Below are 22,724 nucleotides of genomic sequence, written 5' to 3' on the forward strand. Positions count from 1 at the left end.
AGGCTGACCCAAGCCACGGGGATAGAAAGGAGGCTGGGCAGAGCTGCCACGCTTGGGGGAGGTGAGTGCGGAAGCCTGGAGAAGGAGAACCTTGGCTAGATGGGCTCCAGCCACACAAAGGGAGGCAGGCCTGCCGTGAGGCACCAGTGCCCCCTGCTGGCCATGCGGGCACCTGTCCGGCCCCAGCCGGCCCCAGTGCAAGCACATGGAGAAGACAAAAGAGCCACTGGCGACGTTATAAATATTGTTATTTAAAAAACAAAAACAAAACCAAAACGAAACACACATACACTGGGCCCCGGGGCTGGAGGAAGGAGTGGTGGTGCCCCAAGGGCCCGGGCAGGCGGGAGCAGGTACTGATGCTAGAGGGTAAGGTCCCCACCCTCTGCCACCCAGGCTGTGTCCACCAGCCTGTCACTCTTCCTGGGGGCCCCTTCTCACATTTTATCTACTGGCACCACCCACCCACATGGCATTCACCACCAATCGCTGGTCTGGGGCTGAGGGCAAGGACCGCACTAGCTGTCCGGGAAGCTGGGAGGACCCTTGAACACCGCGAGCAGCCTTGGGAGGTGCTGGCGATGGTGTGTTGGGGTTGGGGCTACTTGAGGAAAAGCGGACACAGACTCAACTAAGGAAGAAGTCTGGGGCAGACAGCGAGGGTAAACTAGGCCACAGCCTCACACAGACCCGAGGCACGGTGCCTCATCAGGTCACTGGTGGTCATCCAGCTGCTGCAGGAGCGTCCGCCGCCGTCTTTCCAGCTCACCCTCGCTCAGCTCGCTTTCTGACGTGTCCCAGCCCGTCTGGTGGAGCAAAGGCACAGCTCACCCACAGCTTCCCCCCGAGGGCTGCCGAGGCCTGGGCACAGCGCTGACTGGGCTGGGGCCGGGTGCCTGCCTCTCACCTTCTCCTTCTTGATTCCAAAGCCTGCGGAGCGGTTAGGGAGCTCTGCCCGCCGGAGGTCCCTGTCCTTGTCCTGCTCTGGTTCTTTCTCATCACTCTCCTTGCCCGCTTTCTCCTCAGGGTCTGTCTCGCTCTCAGGACTGTTCTGTAAGAGCCCAGAGCCCGCCTCCTCAGTTCCTGTGGAGAACAGCCCAGGAGGCGGGTGAAGACATCTCATAAAATAGCAGGGCCTTGGACGGAAGTTCCTTCTCTACGCACCGACTTGTGTCTTCTCTTCTTAGTTCTCTTCTTTGGTTTCTTGACTTTCCGAAGGCCATGATCTGGAGGCAGAAAAATCCCCACTAAGTCCCATGGGAGAAGGGAGGCCTCATCCTTTTCTCTGCTCATTCTTCACAGACAGGGACCTGTCTGAGGAAGTCTCAGTCCGGTTTTCCTTCCTTCTCTCCGTTTCCTGCCTGGGCAGGGACGGGAAGTTCTCCTTACTCTCCGACAGGTGCAGCCCTCCCAATCCACTCTACCCTCAGAGGGTGGGGCTCCCCGAAGGCCTCCTCTTCAGCTCCCAACAGCTTACCTGATCCAAGGAGAAGGCGGGAGGATGGGGAACCCCGTCCCCCAAGGGCAGCACCCCCACTTTCAACAGAATCAAGTGAGGAAGAGGGCTCAGAGCCTGACTCCGAGGGGTTCTGCCGCCTCCGCCTGGGGGGCCGGAGAGATGGTGGGGGCAGCTCCTCATCTTCTGACTCAGAGCCCTGGGGAGATCGGCAGATACGTGTCAGCACAGAGGTTACCTGGGCTCCAGAGGCCCTCAAGTATGGGAACTGGGGACAGAGAGGAGAATCCAGGGCCAAAGGAATCCTCAAATCTTCCTCCAGGGGAGGTGATGTAGGGGAAAAGCAAGAAAAGTGGCTCTTATTTCCCCCAGACAATCCAGCCTCACCCCACATCCTTTCTACCCGCCAACTCACTGAGGGCGAGTGGGAACGCTTGTGATGGTGCTTCTTGCCCTTTCTGCCATGTTTCCGGCCTTTGCTGTGGAGGTGCTGGCATTCAGTCTGGTGGAGGCAGAGGGAGCGGTGAGGAAGGTTAGCCCCAGGAAGGACCCTGCATTCTACAATACGGTTTTGCCTCCTCTTCTGAGGCTAGGGCCTTAGGTCTATCCAGGGTACCCTAAGACCTCCCCTTCCTTAGTTGTCCGGGAAAGGAGAGCCCTGGTGATAAGAGGTTACCGAGGCTTCTGTTAAGCTAGCCTCAGGTGTTCAAGAGCCTGGGGCAGATGCAGAGGACAAGAAGCTCTGCCTCACCTCCAGTACCTGCAGGAACTCCCGGAAGAGCCGGATCCGCTCCGACTCCAGGGTGATCTGCTCAAAGGCTGAGTCGCACACAAAGCGCTCACGGACCTTGAACAGGAGAGCACTGCTGATCAGACCAGCCCCAGCACAGCATGGATGCCGCCATGAGCACAGGGCAGGGCTGGGGCAGAGGAAGGAAGGGAGCCGAAGCTGGCCCCGAGCTGTGCTATGACTGGGGTGGGCCCCCGGTGGTGGAGAAGCACCGCTGCCCTCAGGACTGAGGGGGTGGTGTTTGGTGCCAGGCTGCAGTCCTGACCTCTTCCCAGGCAGTGCCCAGCTCCACAGCAGGCACAGCCTGCCTCAGCATGCTTCGAAAGGCAGCTTCTCTGCGCCGCAGCCTTCGTGCCTCCTCCTTCTCCCGCTCTCTCTCCCGTGCCTCTGCTTTCTCCAGCAGCTGAGGGCAGACAGGACACAGAACAGCGTCACCCAGGAGGGTGGGCGCCCCGACTCACCCAGACATACCTTAAAAGGTGGGAAGTTGGAGCCTGGGCTCCTACTATCACTCCCTGAACTGGGGGGAGAGTCACACTGGGGCAGTGAGTGAGAAGGCACGGAACAAGAGTGAGGGACGAGTTCGAGAACGGAGCCCTGGCTACAGCCCCACCCCACGCGGCCCCTCACACTATTGAAAGTCAGCTTGATGTTGCCTGCATCCAGCGCAGCAGCCCTCTTGTCAAAGCTTATGACGTGGGCGAAGTCCTCAAAGGCTGTGTTCACCTCCACGCAGAAGCCCCGGTCCTGTGGGCACAGCAGCGCATGAAGCAGGGGGCACCACAGGCCTGAACCTGAAGCTGGCTGGCCTCCAGGGCAGGCAAGGGTCAGACTATAGGATGCTCAAGTAGCCCCCTCCCCCGGAAGGGATCCACAGGAACGGGATGCACTTGGAGACCAAGTCGTCCAAGTCCTCACCATCTGATAATTAAGACTCCCATGCCCACCCTTGGCTTGGTTGTCACAGGGAACTGGAGGCGGGGGTTTGGGGTTGGATCACAGGGGCGGGTGTGCAGGGTGTGTGTGTTCCCTGTGTGATTGATGCCTGTGTTTCTCACAATTAATTCTTTGTCCCTTTGGCTTAAAGCTTGAGCCCCTGCTGGGTCCTCCTGCTGCTCAGTAAGTTCCTTGCATTCCAGCATCTGCAGGTCCCACCCTTTGGCTATATTTATTGAGTGCTTACTAGGTACCAGGTACCGTGCTGAGTGTTTCACACACACTATCTCACTTAATCCGCATGTATCTGAATTTAAGCACAAGTCCTAGTATCCTAATTTTATGCAGAAGAAGAAACCAAGGTGTGGAGGAACTAGAGCAATTGCCCAAGGTCTTCAGGGCTAATATACGGCTGAACGAGAATTCTACCTCAGGTCTTTCTAACAACAAAGCCCCTACTTTTGAGCACTACACCCACACAGATCACTTCATCCACGGGAAAAATAGAGGCCATCAGGTGTACAACTCCTGAAACACTATTAAAAACACCACACACAGACCTGGCGCTGTGCTCCTCACCTAAGCCTCAAAACACCCCAGTGAAGCAGAGGCTTCGGAGTTCTCTCACTTGGCCCAAGATTGACTCAGTGGAAAGCGGAGCCACTGGCGTGCGAGGTCTGGGGCACGGGCCCAGGTTCCCTCCCTCTTCCTCCACTCAGCTTGAACTTGCCCCGGCCTTCCTGCTGATGGCAGAGGTGCACTCTTCTTGCTTCTTCCAAGAGGACTTCCTCAACCCATGCTCTCCAGCCCTTCTCCTCAAACACACCAATCTCTCTCGCTTAGGGAACTGCAAGCTTCAGTCTCACCTCTTCACTGGCTCCTTCCGTCAAGTACACAGCTCACCTAACCTGGAACACCCTTTCCACCCTGCTCTCACCTTCCTCAAGCTAACAACCTCTGCTTCTTTCCCTTTGTTTCAAAATCTCTAAATGCAGGGCATAGGAGAACAAACATTTGTTAAGCCTACTATAAGCAAGACACTACAAATGTTATTTAATTTCACGACCTTGCACGTGTATCATCCCCATTTTACAGATTAGGAAACTGAGGCTCAGAGACATTATATAACTTGCAGAGGTCTCAACCAATAAACAGCCAGGAGTTACCCAACTCTAAAGCCTGTGCTGCACTCACTCTGCCCTCTTCATGGACACTGCTCTCCTAGAGGTTGCTCATGTCCCAAGAGTCAACTCCAAGGACCCCTTCTTGTTCCCCACTCTTCTCGTCCTCTGTTCACTTCTTCAGTGCTCCCCTCTCCAGGGTCCCCTCCTGTCTCTGACCTCTTTTACCACCTCTCTTGCATATGCTTGTTCCCCTGAGACTTGCAGTTAGTCTTTTCAATCTACACTGTCCCTCGCAATCTCATTCCCCGCCTCTCTCCTGATTTTCAGACCCATACTAGACTGGATATTTCGCCGACACTTCAAATTCAGCAGATCCCAAGAGAATTCATTTCCTGGGAGCCCCCCACCCTACTCCCATGGATCTCTCAGGCCCAGATCTTCTGTCTTTCAGCTACTCCAAATCCAGGACTCTGCACTACCCTATGGGATGCGAGGTACCATCACAGTCTGCCTGGTTGGTAGGTGGTCTCAGGGAGCCCTGGGTTCATCTGCCTTCCATAGGCAGGAGCCCAAAACGGGAAAGAGGAAGGAGGAACTGTCTAAAGAAGATTCTTTCTCAGGAGGTGTGGAGACACAGGACTCAGCAAGGATAGGACTCCCACAGGCCTGTCAGCAGTACCGGCCGCTCTGTGGCTAAAAGTTAAGAGTCCAATAAAATTTAGCTCTCCTTGGATTAGATATTTCTACTTTATATAATTATCCTATTTAAAATTTGGTACGTGCTTTATTCCTCCCTGCCCCAGGTTGCTTTTGAGAATAATTCCAGAAGTGGAATTCCTATTTTCTCCAGCCCTGTTCTTCCTGCTTAATCCTTACCAATGGTGCCATCGATCCACTCCTGACATCTCCGACTCACTCCTTCCTTCCCTCAGTTTCACAAAAAAATCCGTCAATTCTACTTCTGCGTGACTCTAGCCTACTGGTTTTAAACTTTCTTTCTCTTTTAACAGCAGAAACATTTTTTTCCATAAAAATCTTATGCAGAACCTCGATGTATCAAAGAGAAACAAGCTGTTACACTTGAAAATAGAGGAAGGAGCATAAAGTGCCCCCCACTCCCCCACCCCCTCCGGCTTGTCCCAAGGCCCCTCTGAGGAGACCTAGGGAGTTTCAGAAACTACTGGAACATCACAGTTCTGCTCACTGGCCATCCCCACTGCCCCCGCCGAGCTCACTCCCACCTAGATCACTGCAGCAGCTCCTGCCTGGTCTCCCTACTCACCCCCCATGCTTCGAACCCTGCCTTGAGTCCATGCTGCCCGGATTTTTCTAGCAAATGGCCCCAACAGCAGGAAAGCGGTCTGGGGGTGAGTCAGAAGAGGATGACTCAAGCTCAGAATTTATCTTGATCACTGGCCACTACCACTTCTAGTATCCTGAGGCTTCGAGTCCTGTCCTCCTACCACGCCTATCCCTAAGCATACAAGCGCTCTGGCTGCAAGCGCTGCTCTACACAACCACCTGGGCTTTTCCAAGACATCAGCTGATCACATCATTCCCAGCTCCCCATTACTTACAAGATAAAAATCCAAATTCCTTATTTTAGCATTCAAGGAATTTTACAGGCAGGGCTCTCCTTCCCAACTGGGGCATGTGGTTCCAGAGAAACAGAGGAAGCCACAGGACAATATGATACGTCTTACCTAATGGTAAGTAATTTTAAAATATTAAGTTTATATTAACAGAGAAGTATTATGGTATTAAAATGCAACACCTGCATGAATTTTTAAGGCAAGACACAGGACTTTAAAGAAATGTGTGTGCAGTGGGACATTCCTCGCTTTATTCTCAGACCCTCTCCACCTCAGGTACCAAGTTGCTCCCCTTGGTAATCAGGTGAAGTCTGAAGGAATACTCCCCATTTTTCAGACAAGGAAACATGCTCAGAAAGATTAAGTAATCTGCTCAAGGTCACATAATTTGTAAGTGGTTAAGCTGGACTTTTACCCCTGCAGTCTGCCTTCACAGTCTTGCTCCTAACCACTATCCACACTGCCCTCTCAAACCCATGAGAATGGTCTTCACCTCCACAAAGAAACATGCTTCTCTTTGTTATCTTTTTCTGAAACATGGGGCTCTCTTAGTCCATCACTCACTTTTCCCCCTTTGATAGACATGGATATTGAGAATTCTCCAACGTGCACGTGCGATAGGAAATGGCAGGTGAATTAGCTCCCACATCACGGAGGTGATAGGGAGGAGTGAGGATAGATAAGGAGGACAGGCCCCTTCTAAAAGGCAGTGGCATCTCAGCTCAAGTCCACTGAATGCCTCACAAAACCAGCCTAGTGCTGCTAGATAATCCAAATTTCCAAGAGACGCTGAAGATCCAGATTTTAATTGTAATCTCTTGATTTTAAAATGTTAGCATCAAATTTCAAATTTTTCTAAAACTCTGTACAGGCAGAAGGAACATTTCTGTGGGCTACGAGTTTATGATTAGCTGTGCTTCTTGCTCCTCTTTGCTCCTGTGGTACCCTACGCCCAGGACCTCCACCCTCCTCCACCTACTCGTTCTTAGAGGTGCAGTTCAAATGGCAATTCTTTCCATTCTCTGTAGTAACACTTGCCCCTCTGTATAGCCATTGTCATGTCTATCTTCCTACTAGACCATGAGCTCCTTATGGGCAGAAATTGTATCTTATTCATTTGTGTGTCCCCAGCGCACAGTAAAGGATCACAGTAGCTATCTCCTGAACTGAGCTGCAATGCTCCCACAAAACAGGCCTTACTGGGGAGTTCTGTCCTGGAAGCTTGCCCTGCACCCAGCCTGCCTCCATCCATAGGCCCAGGCTTCCCTCACCTTAAGGATGTCCTTAATGATCTTCTTCTCATCATGGAATCGTGCCTTCAACTCCTCCACATAGAACTTGAATAAGTCCAGAGGGGTGGAGCCTGCGGGGAAGGGAGGGAGGGGGGCCTGGCGGGCGGCAGCTTCCCAAGGCTTGAGGGTGGGGTTGAGGACAGGACCAGGGAGTGGGAGTGCAGAGAGGCTGGCAGGGCAGAAAGCCAGGCCAGAGGAGGGGGAGCCCGGCTGCCTTACCCGGCTGGCCCAGCATGTTGGCAAAGCGGACATCAGTGCTGACCGCTGGGTACAGCTCCATCCAGGTGGACATAGAGTGCAGCTGCCCTGTCTCGTGCAGCTCATCCAGGAAGGTCTAAGCAGGGAGAGGCCAGTTACAGGGAGAGTGAGAAAGGGAGGGAGGCAGAGCCAAAGACTGGGGAAGAAGACAAGAGCTGGCAGAGAGAGGCAGGGACAACCCAGACCGAGGAAATGCAGGCAAGAGGCAGAGATGAAGAGATACAGATGGGGAGGCAGAGAGCAATGTGAAAGCAGAGAGTGTAAAACAGAAGGGGACAGACTTAAAATGAAAATGAGCCGGACCGGGAGGCAAAGAAGCGGAAACTTGCCTGCAGCATTATCTTCCCATGACTTGGTTTCAACTTCCCAAATGTGTTACAGCCAAGTAACCCCCACCACTACCAACACCAATGCCACCTCCAAGCTGGGGGACAAGCTAGCTATGCCTGTCTGGCTCCCCAGTGAAGGGAAATAAACTTGGCCTAGCTGGCGAGCCATGCTTGTAGGGCGCTCTCTGCTGGCAGTTTCTGGGTGGTGCATACGTCTAGTCTCCCTAGAGGAGCACAGCCCAAGGTTGAGGGGACACAGCGGGAGCAAAAGTGCAGGCACAGAGAGGCCTTGTGGAGCTGGGACAGGGCTGGGCATAGAGAAAGCAGTGGGACTGGCCGAGAGGAGGCAGGGCACGGGTGAAGAGGTGACGGTCTGGGGCAGAGCTGAGCTCTGATCCAGAGGGCAGCAAAGATACCTGAAAGGCCTCCCGGTTCTTGCGCTGCTGGCGCCGCTCCCGAAGCCGGGCCCTCTCCCGCTCCTCCTCCTCCTCCCTCTCCAAAGCACGGATGTGCTCCTCAAAGCAGATCAGCGCATCTTCCTTGTCCATGTCTAACCACAGGGAGGAGGCTCAGTGGGCACCGCACCAGCAGGACACCCTCTAGGACCCAGAACCCCCAGTGCTTCAAAGACGCTGCCCCTGTAGGTGTTGGGGACACCCAGGGTGGTGGGGTTAGGGGAGCAGGGGACTCTGCAGGAGAGGCTATTGGAATGATGGTTCTTGAGGAGGGTTCCTTGATTATATGAGAAAAAATTAGAAGTATTCAGCTCTTGTGAATTTGGTTACTAGAAGTCATCATACGAAAACAGTTATCTCAGGATCTGAGATTTTATTTTTTATGGGACTGGGAATCAATCAGGCTTTGATACAGCTTCAGAAGGTGAATATCTGAAGATACTGCCTGTGATGATAGGCCAACAGCAGCTTATTGCAACATGTGTGACCACTTAAGGCCCACCCTACCAAGCAATTTAAGACCATATTCACATGAGCTATAAAAATCATCTCCAAGTCTTCTGATTCCTACCCCAGTGCTCTTCCCCCAAGGACACACATTGTCCAGGTCAACAGTGGACCCTGGAGGGAGAAAGGAGGTGTCCTGAAGCATTCTGGGATCTCCAGAGTCCAGAGAGGTTCTGGACTGAGTAAGTGCTGGGGACTCCTAGATATCCAGGAGGGCAGGAGGTGCAGGGGAGTGGTTTGAGGCTGGTGCTGGGGGTCAGTGAGGAAAAGGGAAGGGACAGGAAGGAGTGGAGACCCAGGCTTACTCTGCAGCTGATGGTCCTGAGCAAAGCTGGGGTTATCCATGAGGTACTGCTGGGCCTGGGACCATGTGGTTTGGAAGTTGACGCTACTCATCCCATCCAGGATGCTCTTCAGGGCCTGGATGTTGCGGCGCCGGAGCTGCTTGGCCTGTTCCTAGGGAGCCACAGGGTCAGGGTGAGGCAGGGCAGGCCAGAGCTACTCAAGTGGGCCTGGGCAGAGGAACACCTGGGGAAAGGCAGGCAGCTTGGGGACTCTGGGATGGCCAGACTCGAGGCCTTCATGTCCCCGGAAAGGGGAAGGAAACAGGTTACACACCAAGCCCTCAGAGACCTTCCTGTCCTCCCACACCCAGAGATGTAGGCCCAAAGCATAAATGGGGGATGTGTAAGTGCCACACCAGCTTCTGAGTAAGGAGCTGGGACCCTGGGGCAGCGAGAAGTGAATGGCTGGGTCCACAAGGAAGCAAAGACATGGAAGGTCTTAGATGAGACTGTGACTGATGGATCCAGCCCAGTGACTGTTACCTTCTCCTTCTTGGCCAGGAAGAAAAGGACATCATCATAAACCTCTTTTCGATCCCTCTCGGGGACCACAGCCCAGACCTCCAGCTCCCCAAAGGTCTGTTCTGCCCGCCTGTGGAGCATATGGGCTGTGAGTAGGCAGGCAGAGAACAGAGACTGGGCCCGCGGGTTCTCAGGGTTCCCAGGCCCCACCCCAGCCCGGCCCCCTGACCGGTAGCGGGTGGTGGAGGTCATGCGCTCATGCTGCTCCAAGAAATGCTGCAAGGTCTGCTTGGCCTCCTTGGCTTTTAGCCGGGCCTCTTCCTTCTCCTCCTTCTCCCGCTGCGCCTTGTAGGCATTGAATGCCTGCTTTTTCTCACTCAGTTTGGGCAAGGCACTGGGGTGGACAGGGTGGGAGTGGGATGGGGACAGAGGAGTCAGCCTGAACCACACTGCACAGCCCACAAAGCAGGGTCATGGCACACTGGGGACAGGTCTCATAGAACTAACTGAGGTGTCCATGCATGGGCACAGCAGGCTGCAGGGGCTCCAAGGGCACAGGGCGGCAAGACAGGTAGGTCTCTGGGATGTGGGGAGGGGTAAGAAGCAGTGAGGGGACAAGACGGGGCTCTAAGACACTGCTAACACTGGGCCCTTTTGCTTTGGGGTTCTCAAGTTGCAGTCAGGCCCCTGCCCTATCCAGCCCCCTGTTTCCCCAATTAATTCAATTCAAATCAATTCAATTCAACAAGCATTTATTGAATGTCTCATGTCAGATCCCTTTCCCCTCCTTCTCCTGGAGGCTCTCCAGCTTCTCTTTCCCAGCACACTCACCAATCTATCACTCTCCTCACTCTGGCCCCCTTGGGGTTTCCTGGGGAATCCCTGGCTCAGCTGCCCCCATGAACAAGGTCTGGAGGGCCTGCCCAGACCTACCTGTAACGGGGGTCGGTGACCACCATCTTCATGGCCTGTTCCCACGAAGCATTGGAGGGGACAGCCTGGAATGGAGCAGGCGGGGGTCATGGGGCCTGCCCATCTCTTGCCCCCTCCAGGCCTACCCTGGGAGCCCCACTCTCAGCACCTTATCCCTCAGCAGCTCCTTGAAGGCCTGCTTTGCCTTCTCCCGATTGCTCCAACTGAGGCCAGACCTCTCCGGTTCTGGCTTCGATTCCTCTTCCTCCTGCTGTGGTGGCTGATGCTGTCCAGCAGAACTGGGGGGCAAAGGGGACTCAGCCACAGTGTCCCCCAGTCCCTATAGCTTTCAGTGCCCTGCGTGATCAGGACACTCCCCCTTGCTCCCCAGGGAAGCCATTTTCTGCTCCTCAGAGGTCATGCCCAGATCTTCACACCCTTCCCGAGAAACCTGGCAGAGGTCAAGGGTTGAACCCAGCTGGGAGCCTGAGGCCAGCGTCTGGAATGCCATGGGGGGCAGCCCTCACCTGCTGGGGCCCTCCTCTGGCTGCTGCAGGAACCCCTGCTCCAGGGGCTGGGCAGCCTCTGACACATCGCAATCTTCACTCCCACCTGGCTCAGGTTCTAGGAGGCCCGTGGGCACCAAGGTGGGGCCAGGCGGCACAGGTGGGGGGTCAGGCTGTGGCTGAGGAGGCTGAGGCTGTAGTGTCCGTGGCTGCTGTCGTTTCCTGCAGGTGAGCCGGAAGGGCAGTGTCCAGTAGAGCAGGGATAGAGGTGGTCAGGGGCTGGCTGGTCTTTCTATCCTGTGAAGGACTGGGGCCAGAGCAGACCACTCCACAAGGAGACTGAGAGCTGGCTCTTCCTCCCACAGAGTAGGGATCATGGGGAGAGGCCACTCCCACCCCTTAGGTGGCCCCAGGTACGGGTGGATAGGTAGGCAAGGTGGGCAAGTCACTCACCCTGCAGCCTCTTGTTTGACTAGAGCTGCAACAGGAAAGGATAACATGGTTATAGGGTAGCAAGGGCCACACCCAGAGCCCCTGCCTGGGCCCACCCCCTCCTCACCCTCCAGGTCATCCAGGTCCTTGGGCCGGGTCCAGCGGGACTCCTTACTCTGGTTGTTATAGTAGTAAGGTTTGCCTGTGTCCGACTTGTACTCTTTCCAGGGACACTGGGATAGCAGGAGCTGTAAGAGGATGGGCCAGGGAACATCAGTGGGCTGGGCATACCTTCCAGCCACAGTTGGGGGAGCTAAGGGGACCCAGTGAGTAGGGGACACAGGAGTGTCTAGCGACCACCTGGCCTGGCTCAACATGGGGGAAGGTGGACTTCCTGAGATCCTAGGGAGGTCGGGGAATGGTCAGGAATCTTGGGATCAGAGGAACCACGTGTATGGTTAGAGACTCAGGGGAAGCCAAGGACGTGGAAGGGTCAGGGCAGCTGAAAGGAAGGGACAGAAAGCCCCACTCAGGACCTCTGCCTTGGACTTGAGCACGCTGGGCTTCTCCCACACGGACTGCTTGTCGTCAGCATTGTAGTAGTAGATGCGCCCATCAGGGGCCACATGCTCACTCCACAGGGCCCTCTGGGGGAGGGGAGGGTGCACAGAATGGTGGTCAAGGCCCCTTTCCCAAAGCTTCTTCTCCTCACCCCAAAAATTTAACGATTAGCACCCCTTTTCAGCCTTTCTACCCAGAGACCCCTGAGCTGAAAGAACTCACCGGAGGGCCCGTCCCAGCCACAGCAGCTAGAAAAGAAGCCAAAGGAAACATATTAAGTCCTTGCTCCAACCCCTATCTGATCCCCATCTATTCCTCCCTTATTCCATCCCCAATAAATATCCCCTGGTCCCATCAACATCCCAGGATCCCTGGCATCCCAACAGGCATGATCCGGGGTGGGCTCTAGTCCATGGTCCCCTCTACCCCCCAACCTCCGAGCCTGGGGGGAACAGACCCCCAGAAGACTCACAGCTGGCGGTGTCCGCACCTGGAGCCGTCTGCCGAAGAAAGAGGAGGGGGAAGGGTTGGGGCCAAGCCCAGTGGCCCCCAAGACCCAGGCCATGGGGGATGAAGAAGCAGGCCAGGCCAGGATCCAAGTATCCTGCTCCCAGGGATCTCTGCTCCCTAACAGGCTTCCCCTGCCCTCTGGGGCCATGGCTCTAAGACCCCAGAGGGAAACTGCACAGCAGCTCCTTTCTTCGTTTTCAAGTGAGAGTATTTTGTTGAGTAAACCTCCGTGGCCCATCTTTTCCACAGTGAATACCAAATGCCACATCCTACCCAGACTCTACTACACTGAACAACAGCATAAGAAGGTACAGAGAGATCCCCAGGTACTGCTGCTTCCTCCAGAGACACAGAAGATGAAGACGAAATTGTATTCAAGTGTCCACAGTGCTAACTCTGTGAGGGTAAGCAGTGTCTGGCATGAGTGTGTTTCCTTATGGGAGCTGGGCATAGCAGGGGGAGTAAAAAGAGAGAATGTACGTGGCTTTGGGGAAGAGTGAGAAACTAGAAGAGCTGAGTACATGGCTGGACTGGAGAGGAGGACTCAGTGTGGGGAGTGCAGCTGGGCCGAGGGCGGATGCGATGAGAAGAGGGAAAGAATGGAAGCCATGTCCCTGTTCTCCAAGTCAGGCCCACTGGGCTGCAGGGCAGAACCTACTTCCTGTCCCCCAGTGCTTACCGCTGCGGTGACGGGCACCGCTGGCATCAGCATTCCTGGCATCATGGGTGGTACCATTCCTGGTATCTATGGATACAAAGAAGACAAAAACCAGCTACCGAGGTGAAGGTAAGCACAGGCTGTGAAGGGTTCTGAGAGATCCTGTCGGGGCTGTGACCCTCACATGGGCACCTCTGCAGGCAATCCCCAGGCTCTGGGCTCTTAGCTGAGCCTCAGAGTGTCCTCCAGCCATTCAGCAGACAAATCCACCCGGGCCTGGCCCCACGTTCCCTCCCTCCCCACCCCAGCTTCTCAAATCCAGATATCCACTCTCACCTCTACCCGCAACTAAAATGACAAGGGTTTTCTGAGGCCCTGGTACAGGGGAGAGGATTACCTGTGTGAGTGGTGGTGGCGCCCCTATTGGTGGAAGCATTGGGGGCATGATGCCAGGTGGCATGGGGGGGATGGCCGGTGGTCTCTGACTCATCGGGGGGAGCCCCATTGGAGGAAAAGGTGGGGGGATTCCTGGAGGAGGCATCTGAAAATGAGGAAAGGAAGAGATCCTGAGCAGAGAAGACACTGCTTTGCACCTGTCAGGAAAGAGCCACTCGGCTCCCACCCCAACCCTCCACCCTGGCTCTGAGACAATTCCAAGGTTTCGGTTTGAGAGGCATGAAACCGCCGCCCTCCTCACCACTGAGACTGATAACAGGGGGTCCCTCTGGGTATAACAGGAAGCACGCAGCTTCTTGAGGCAGGGAAGGGAGAGGGAAAAGGGAGGTGGAACTGCCACCAGACTGCAACTGGAAGGCTCCACTGCTTCAATGACTGTCCCCAAAGAGGCCTTTCAGATGCAGGGCCAGAGGCAGGTGTCCAGTCCCAAATCCCCCAGTCCCCTGCCTCCTACCTCTTTTTCCCAAGTTTGATGACCACCAGTTGCTATTCCGGCCTTACTTTTTTGTATAAAGAATACAGACAAGGGGAATTCCCTGACAATCCAGTGGTTAGGACTCGGCACTTTCACTGCTGAGGGTGCGGGTTCAATCCCTGGTCGGGAAACTGAGATCCCACAAGCCGTGAGGCACGGCCAAAAAAAAAAAAAAAAAAAAAAAAGAATATAGACAAGGAGCAGTGAAAGAGAAAGACAGCCCCACCCTGCCCTCACACTAAAGGGGTCTTTTCCCATCCACTTCTCCTTTCCCCAGCCCCTGTGTGTCCCAAGGACAAAAAGACAAAGGGAGAACTGTCAACTTTATGGACTGAGAGCTTAAAAGCAGCTCCTCCCACCCGGATGCCCAAGCAAAACCATCCCTCATCCAAGGGCAACAGAAGGGGGCATTACACAAAAACCATACTGGCGATGCAGCAGTGCTAGGGACTAGGGAGTTGGGGGTGCAGGCTGGAAAAGCCAAGCCCAGGGAAAGACATAAAACTTACGAAGGGTGGTGGCATCATGGGGGGCCCCGGTGGGAAGGGGGCAGGCGCTGCTGGGGGCCGGGGACCAGAATCGGGAACCGACTGTTGAGGGAGAGAAAAGTCATAGGACCCAGGATGGGCAAAGAGATGGGCTTTTGCAGAAGGGAAGCAGAGGGGTGAGGATGAAAAACGAGCAAAAGTTCAGAGGAAGGGTCTCCAAGCCCATTTTCCTGCCCGCCCCCAGCTCTGAGCCCTGGGTAGCTCTGCTCTCTCTTCTGCTAGCTCAGAGCCAGCTGGCTGAGCTCCTTCAATGTCATCTTTATTTTGGAAGTTTCCACTTTGCCAAAGCCAAGAAAAGATGGAGGAGGCTCTACTACAGGCACAGATGGGCTCTTCCCAAGGCTTTTCCCCCACCCTCCTGCCTGTGGGCAAGGCTGTGCTTCCCTTAAACCAGGCAAACAGAGGTCTCTCATTCCCAAAGTACTCAGGGAGGAAGTGGCTTCTTTCCTGTTCGCCTACCTGAATTCACCCAGTACAGAGACTCAACCCAAAGGTCTCTAAACATAGTCACTAGTCCTTCCTAAGTACTAGTTTCCCTAACTCTCTTTACTACCAGCCCCCTCCCCTAATTGGCCTCATCTTTAGTCACTCACTCACTCTGATATCTTCCATTCCCATTCCCTCCCTCTTCTCTTTAGCTTTACTCCCCAGCACCCCCACTCAGTGGCCATCACCTCCCCTACAGATTCTGAGCTCATGTCCCAGTGCATGAAGCTTTGAACAGCCTAGGTCTCCCTATCCTACACCTAATGGCTAGCCACATCACCCCACTTAGTTCTCAGCCTAAATATCACATGCTCTAAAAAGCCTTCCTGACTCCATTTAAAGCACTTCCAATTTATTCTGATCCCCTTTTTAGTTTCCTTACATATACAATTTTGTAATTATTATGTTTGCTTGGATATGTTTCCCCTTACCAGAGAATAATAACATTCCATGAGGGCAGAGATCGTATCTGACTTGTTGAAAGCTGGATTCCTGGTATCTGCCACAGTGTCTGGCACATAATGGGTACTCAACAAATATTAAGTGAATGAATGAACAAATGAAGGAACAAATCCTCTTCATATAGAACCTTCCGATTCTAAAAATTCATCCTATAGATATAGCCCTACATGTGTGTACAAGGTTTTCAGATCCACATTATTTGTAAAACCAGAAGACTATAATAGCGTAAATATCAGCAAGGAACTGTGGAATTTTACACAAACATAAAATGGAATACTATGCAGTCATAAAAAAGAATGAAGAGGCTCATTGTCTTGATAGGGAATAATCTCTAAGATACATAAACAAGTGGGGGGAAAAAAAAGCAAAGTGCAGCAAAGTTTTATTACTTGTATAAAAATGGGAGACAAAAGATGACACACAAGAAATGAGAATGGGGACACAGGTGGAAAGGAGAATTCTGTTTGCCCTTTTGTAACTTTGAATATGACTATATTTACCCTTTCAAAAAATTTTTTAAAGTAAACTAGGGCACAGAGATGCAGCTAAAAGGCTCTGCCCTTCCTCCTCTTTGCTTGGAAGGTGGGGGGTGGTAGGGAGGAGTCCCATAGAAAGGTGGGAGCCGGCTCACTGCTGCCCAATTTCCCTACTTTCCCAATTATCCCTATGGTATGAAGGCTCAGCATTTAAAAATGCTTCTAATCTCTACTTTTATCAATATCTGTCCTTCCTCTCTTCCCACCCATCTTGTCCTAAGAAGAGAAGGGTAACTCAAACTACTCCAATTTGGATCACCTTTTCTCAGGGTTCACATACTCTAAGCCCTGTATTCAGACCTGCTCTTGCCCCCTGAAACTTTCTTCCACGTGGAAGTCAGAAACCAATCAACACGGGAGGAAATCTAATTCTCTGTGCCACGCTTTCCCACCCAAGCTGCCTTAGGATCCTCTCTAACCTCCCAGATGCTACATAACCATCTTTGGGTCCTCCCAGGCTCCAGGGTCACCCATCTCAGAGACTGGTGCCACCATTTATACAGTTGTCCAAGACAGAAATCTGTGAGTCACTCACCACACCTCCTTCTTTCTTGTCACTACATCAGTAAGTCCTGTTAATTTTACCTCCTAAAGATTTCTTGAATCCACCTATTTCTCTCCGTTTCCTCCTTCACCCCTACCACCCTCTTTTTTCATCTGACCTACTTCAGTGGCCTCTTGACTGGTCTCCAGACACCCACTCCAACCTCAGGCCACGCACGTTACTCCCCTGCTTAAAACCCTTTAATGGGTCTGGGAGGCTGTGGCACATTGGCTCCCCAACTGCCTTGCCTACTTCACCCATGCTGAGCTCCTTCTCTCAATCCTCCCACCTCAGACATCCACCTCTGCCTGGGGCAAGCTTCCTTCCAACCCCACACAACTCGCCTACATATCCTTCACATCTGGCAGTCATCATTTCTTCAGGAATGCCTTTCTCCAACCCAGCAGACTAGTCAGAGCCCTCTTTTACACACTCAGACACCATGTTACCTCCCCCTTCAGCAATTATCCACTGGAATTTTACAGTTATTTGTACAATTCTGATTGTATTCTTATTTTATGTGGCACTAATAAAAAACAAATGCTGCCAATTAAATTATGATACTCCACTGATTTTAAGATGCATCTTGACTTCAGAAATGTTAAAATGTGAGTCTTAGAATCAATGAAGTATCTGACACCTCCACTAGGCTGAAAACTCTAAGGGGCAGGGCCTCTGGTTTTGCTTACTCCAATATCCTATGCCCGTTGTATTTTCCTCACCACCCCCTATTGGCACACAGTATGTGCTATTATTTCTTGACTTACTGACTGGTCTTGGCAAGTCCCACAAAACAAAGCCATCTTAAGGTCTAGCAGTTATTCAGGGAACACAGAATGTCAGAGCTGGAGAGGACGCTGGCAACCACCCTAGGCAGTCCTCTTTTTTCAGATAAAAAACTAAGGGGGATTAATTGGTCCCAGGGCTGGATCCAATCTGCCCTCTAGCCCTACTCCCTTAAAAGCACAGTCCTTACCACAGGAAGCAGGTCTGTTTTCTTCACTCTAGCATATCCCCTGAGACCCATGTGGTTAAACCAGGAAGGTTCCAACATTTTCTTGCTTGAAAACCAGTGGTGGGTCCCTATTGCCCACCCTACAGAATCTCTCATCTCATCTCATTCAAAGCCTTTAAACAAGACCCATCCCACACTCTCCTTGGCTCACCCTGACTCAATGGCTCCCCTCCTCCTCTTTGCACAGAAACTGTTAGATTACTCCATGTGTTTCTTTTATTCTTTGTCTCTTATTTTGTTCAAGATGATCCAATAGTCACCTCCTTCAGGTTACCTTTATGACTATCCTCCACACATACACACACTCCTACCTGTGTCCCCTCAGGATAAATGCTACACTACTTTGCACAGAGTGACATGCTACTCTGCGGATGTCTGCTGGGTGTTTCACATGGGACTGCCTGTCTCCCTACTCAGGTGGGGATTTCCCTACATTTAGGGATTGTGTTTTCTCCTTTTAAGCCTCCTCTGAAGTGTCTAGTCAGGGCCCTGCACACAAAGTGCTGTGACAAGATGCAGACTCACCCCTAAACTTATTTTTGCATACTGGAATATCCTAAAACAGACATATGTGTATGTGTGTGCACATGTACCCAGGTATATTTGTATAAATTCTCTGGGTAAAAGCTGACCGTGATGTGAGAGAGAGGCAGTTTGGCAGAGCTCTGTGTGGCTGAGGAAAGTGAACTAGAACCAAATACTGGCACGGGAAAACCCAAACAATTTTAAGAACTAACTGTATATGACCATCTTTAACTTGGAATGGAGACCCCTGGCCAGGATCCAGACACTAGCCTGTTTTGGACAGTTCCCCAGAGAGGACACAGCAATGGAATGAACATAAATTACTATGGAACTTCCAAAGCCCTCCCTTCCCTAAGCCTCCCCTGTGCAACGTGTATGCTTTCTTTCCTGAAACACCCCTACCCCTATCTCACTTGCTGCAGTGCCTATACAACTTCAGGTCTTATTATACTTCTGTGTGAGAATCTGAAGACGTAACTTGTGTGAGAGAGGGATATAGGAAAGGGGGCTGAAAGAGAAGCAGATCATGTGTCTTCCCTGGAACAAAAACACATTTGTAGGCTGGGGACAGACAGTGAAGAGATAACTGATCATCTGATCATCGTGTTCACCTGGGCCAGTTGAAGGATTTTTTTTTTTTTTCCCACCCCCCCCACCCCCAGCCCCGACAGATACAATCAGTTTTTTCTCAGCCTCCACATCCGAGGGGCATCTCAGAACTGAAGATTCAGAAGAAAAAACAAAAGGAGAAGACTGGAGAGACAGAAGGAAGAGAATGGAAAGAGGGAAAAATAACATTTACTGAGTGCTTATTATGAGCCAGATACCATGCCAAACACTCATTTAATCCTTGCAACTATATTAGAGGTTATTATCCCCATTTTACAGATAAAGAAACTGAGGTTCAGAGAGATCAAGTAACTTGACCAAGGTTCCAAGAGATTAAATGGCAGAGGCAAGTTTGGAATCCAAGCAGTCTGACCCCAAAGCCTGTCCTTTCAACTACTCCACAAAGCGGCCTCCCAGCAAGGATGATAGTGCCACAGGTATTTCTCACATTCAAATTCATTCCCCTCTTTTCTTTTTTACCCCAGTCCTCACACAATCCTGAAATCCTGAGACAGCCAGGGGATCCCAAGGTTGGCCAGGTCTGACTCACTCCCTGAAGGGATTTGTGCTGGAAAATGAAGGCTGGGAGGCACACCTCTCAGAAAGAGGTAGCCATCATCAAAAAGAAAAGTATCATGGAGGCTGAGAGACCAGCTGATTACCCTGTGCTCTAATATCTACCTGCTGCCCTTCTTCAGCTGCCCCAAACAGCACCAGCCTCTCCCTCCCTGTTTTCGAGACCATTCTAGTTCCCACTCCCCTGTACCAGCCTCATTATTCCTCCTGTTCCCCAAAGATACTAGAAAATATCTTCCATTGCTTCTCTCTGATCCTGCCATCTCATCACTCTCCTTCTGATGAACAGAATGTTACTTTTGGTCTTCATCTTTCTTGGGTTAGGTCTCAACCCCTCCTCTACTGAGAGTTCTTCCATCCCTCCAACAGGATTCCAGAGGCGCTGGCTAGCCTGCCCCAGCCATGCTTTGTGCCTACCATCCCCCCACATCCCTGGGGATTTTCTGCAGCCCCAGCTGAAGGCCTAGCCTCCATCTTCGTCCTCCTTTCTTTTGCTTCCCCACATCCTAGAACCCATTCTCCTGAACTCTCTCAAGAACCACCCCATTTTGGAGCAGAAAGAGATCTGGGATATCATTCCCATGCATCTTCCTTTTTTTTTTTTTTTTTTTTTTAATCGATAGTAAATCTGAGGTCCAAAGAAAGGTAGTGACTTGCCCAAGGTCACACAGAGCTGTTACAGAGTTTGTTGACGGCAGAGCCAGGATTGGGACCAAGAGGCCTCTGCTCTCCCATTTCTTGGACTGTCCAGCACTGCGTGGGGGCCGGAAGCCTCTCTTTCCTCAGGAAACAATGCCCCCTCCTCACCTCAGGAGACAATGCGGGGAAATGAAAGAGGGGGTCTCCAAGAGATCTTATGGGGCACCCAGGGCTTCCAAAGGGTTCAAGCACTGAGTCTGGGTAAGGGGCATGTCGCACGCCAAATATTCCAGGAGGGGAAACTGTGGCCCCCAGCTTTCCCCTAGTCCACCGGTTCCCACATCTCTCGCCCCCTCTTCTTTCTCGACCTTTTTCCACAAACGCACTCTTCGCATCATCCCTTCCTCCTCCTCACCCAGTCCCGCAACCCTAGTTCCCCTCAACACCCCCACCCTCCGCCATCCTCCATCATGGCCTCCCCCGCCCCTTCTCCCCCAAATCCCCGCCCCCTCCCCCGTCCCTGGCTTCTCTCCCTAACCCCTCATTCCCCTAGCTCTGCCCCGGGGTCCCGGGTACCCCCGGCGGCCTCCCCGTCCCCCCGGCCCCGGCCCGGGCCGCCGGGGGCGCTGTGGGACCGACCCGGGCCCCTCCACACCCGCGCGGGGACGTTACCATGCCAGAGCCTCCGAGCAGCTGGGCCGGCTCGGCCCACCCACCAGTAAAAGCCGCTCTGATTGGCCGGCCGCAGCCGGGAAGGCGGGGCCAGTGGGGGTCGCACGCCCTGGTGGCCGGGGCTCCGGTCGCTCCCGCCGACCAGCCGGGTCCTCCACCGGCCCAGAGAGCCCCGGCCCGGCCCCGCCCCCGGCGCGGAGAGCAAGGCCCCGCCCCTGCGCCTCCTGGTCCGGGGTCCGCCTACCGGGGGCGGGGCGCGGGGCACGCCCGCTCCGCGCTGTGAGTGACGGCCGGAGGGCCGACGCTAGGCTGCGGTTCGCGGCCTGAGCTTGGGTCCCGACCCCTCAGCGCGCGCCCGGGACTCTCCTGCCTTCCCGCCCTTCCCACCCTTCCCGCCGGCCGCCTCCAGACCTCTTCCCGCCGCTTCTCCGCCTTCGCGGCTCGACTGCAAGGGCGCGCGGAGCGGCTGGATCCCACGCGCTCGCTCCCAGGACCAGAGGCTGGACCCAAGTATTCATTCCGAATGTAGGGATATCTTTGCACTTCACAGAGCGTTGTTTTGGTTCGATGCGTAGTTATTTTTAGCACTTTAACTAATTCACTCATTCAGCAACTACTGAGCACCTGTTATGTGCCAGGAAGTGTTCCAGGCACTGGGCAAATAGCAGTGGGGAAAAAAAGCAGACAGATCCCGGGAAACTCCTGCCCTTGTGCGGCGTACAAGTGCTTCTTACGTGACCCCAAAGTTACTTCTTTTGAGATTTGGCTCCCACCAAGCTGTGAAATCGTGAGGCGAGGGGCCCAATTTATTTTAGGAATAAAGATGTGAGATAAATGTTATGTTGTATAGGTAAGGGAATTATAACCTAAAGCTATTTAATGACTGCTGAACGTCTCAGGGCTAGTAACTTATAGAGCTCCAGGCATACGGGTGCAGAAAGGTCGAGCACCTTCTGTCCAAGGCCCGGGTAAAGGTGTTTCTTTTTTCCTTTATTTATCAACACTTAATTGAGCCTGTGCTCCGTGCTTGGTACTGTGCTAGGTCCTGAAGATACAAAGAAGTCTCACCTGGGTCCAATTCCAGGGCGCTTAGAGTCTAGCAGGGGAGAGGTAGGAAAACAACCAACACGAAGTAGAAGTCCTAAACTAAAGGTGACAAATGGGAGGAAAGGAAGAGAGACTCATTCTTGGGGCCGCCGTAGAGAGAAACTTCATGTGGGTGTTTTGTTTTTGATTTTGGCAGCGCCGTGTGACTTGGGGGGATCTTAGCTCCCCAACCAGGGATGGAACCCATGCCGCCTGTAGTGGAAGGGTGGAGTCCTAACCGCTGGACCACCAGGGAATTCCCAAACTTCATCTGGTTTTCATTGTAATACCTAGATGGCCTCAAATGAGGGCCTAGTCCTGTTGTTTTCGAACATTATTATTGAGACCTCTAGGCACAGCAGAAGTGGTTCAGAAGTTCCATAAACTTATCAGTCACATTTTATTTTTACAGTTTTTTTTTAAAATTTACTTATTTATTTTTATTTTTGGCTGTGTTGGGTCTTCGTTGCTGTGCGTGGGCTTTCTCTATTTGTGGCGAGCGGGGGCTACTCTTCGTCGCAGTGCGCGGGCTTCTCATTGCGGTGGCTTCTCGTTGTGGAGCATGGGCTCTAGCCGCGCGGGCTTCAGTAGTTGCGGCACGTGGGCTCAGTAGTTATGGCTCACAGGCTCTAGAGCGCAGGCTCAGTAGTTGTGGCGCATGGGCTTAGTTGCCTCGCGGCATGTGGGATCTTCCTGGACCAGGGCTCAAACCCACATCCCCTGCATTGGCAGACAGATCTTAACCACCGTGCCACCAGGGAAGCCCAGTTTTTCTTTTTTTAATGAGGTATTTTTTAGAACACATAGACACCTGTGTGTCTATATTTAAATCTTATATAATTATTTTAAAGAATCAAATAATTATATAAGATTTGTTAAGAAAAACAGAAGAGCCCTGCCTCCATTCTCTCTCCCTCCTGGGAGGCAGCCATATTCAGCTCTTTTCAACTGTTTCTTTTGGCATTTACCTT

At 52.8% G+C, this 22,724-nt stretch overlaps 1 protein-coding gene across 4 annotated transcripts; it reads right to left on the reverse strand.

Annotated features, from left to right (window-relative positions):
- Positions 1-237: 237 nt before the first annotated feature.
- PRPF40B (pre-mRNA processing factor 40 homolog B) lies at positions 238-20,747 on the reverse strand. Of its 4 annotated transcripts, none has more exons than XM_061206580.1 (26): positions 20,668-20,724; positions 14,565-14,645; positions 13,522-13,665; positions 13,146-13,211; positions 12,429-12,456; positions 12,179-12,204; positions 11,932-12,042; positions 11,571-11,643; positions 11,417-11,441; positions 10,985-11,185; positions 10,627-10,756; positions 10,479-10,543; positions 9,775-9,939; positions 9,567-9,675; positions 9,045-9,195; positions 8,194-8,327; positions 7,410-7,524; positions 7,170-7,261; positions 2,877-2,993; positions 2,512-2,649; positions 2,208-2,303; positions 1,872-1,958; positions 1,478-1,655; positions 1,165-1,226; positions 908-1,051; positions 238-806 (listed from the first exon to the last, which is right to left on the reverse strand). In XM_061206580.1, the coding sequence occupies exons 1-26, from the start codon at positions 20,668-20,670 to the stop codon at positions 714-716; spliced, it is 2,634 nt and encodes an 877-aa protein (XP_061062563.1). In that variant the 5' UTR covers positions 20,671-20,724; the 3' UTR covers positions 238-713. The 4 variants fall into 4 exon arrangements, with proteins under 4 accessions (XP_061062563.1, XP_061062561.1, XP_061062562.1 ...); XM_061206578.1 differs by having other exon boundaries at positions 11,523-11,643; XM_061206579.1 differs by having other exon boundaries at positions 908-1,083; positions 11,523-11,643.
- Between the last annotated feature and the right edge of the window lie 1,977 nt (positions 20,748-22,724).

The sequence above is a fragment of the Eubalaena glacialis genome, chromosome 11, assembly GCF_028564815.1.
Source record: "Eubalaena glacialis isolate mEubGla1 chromosome 11, mEubGla1.1.hap2.+ XY, whole genome shotgun sequence".
NCBI classification, from domain to species: Eukaryota; Metazoa; Chordata; class Mammalia; order Artiodactyla; family Balaenidae; genus Eubalaena; species Eubalaena glacialis.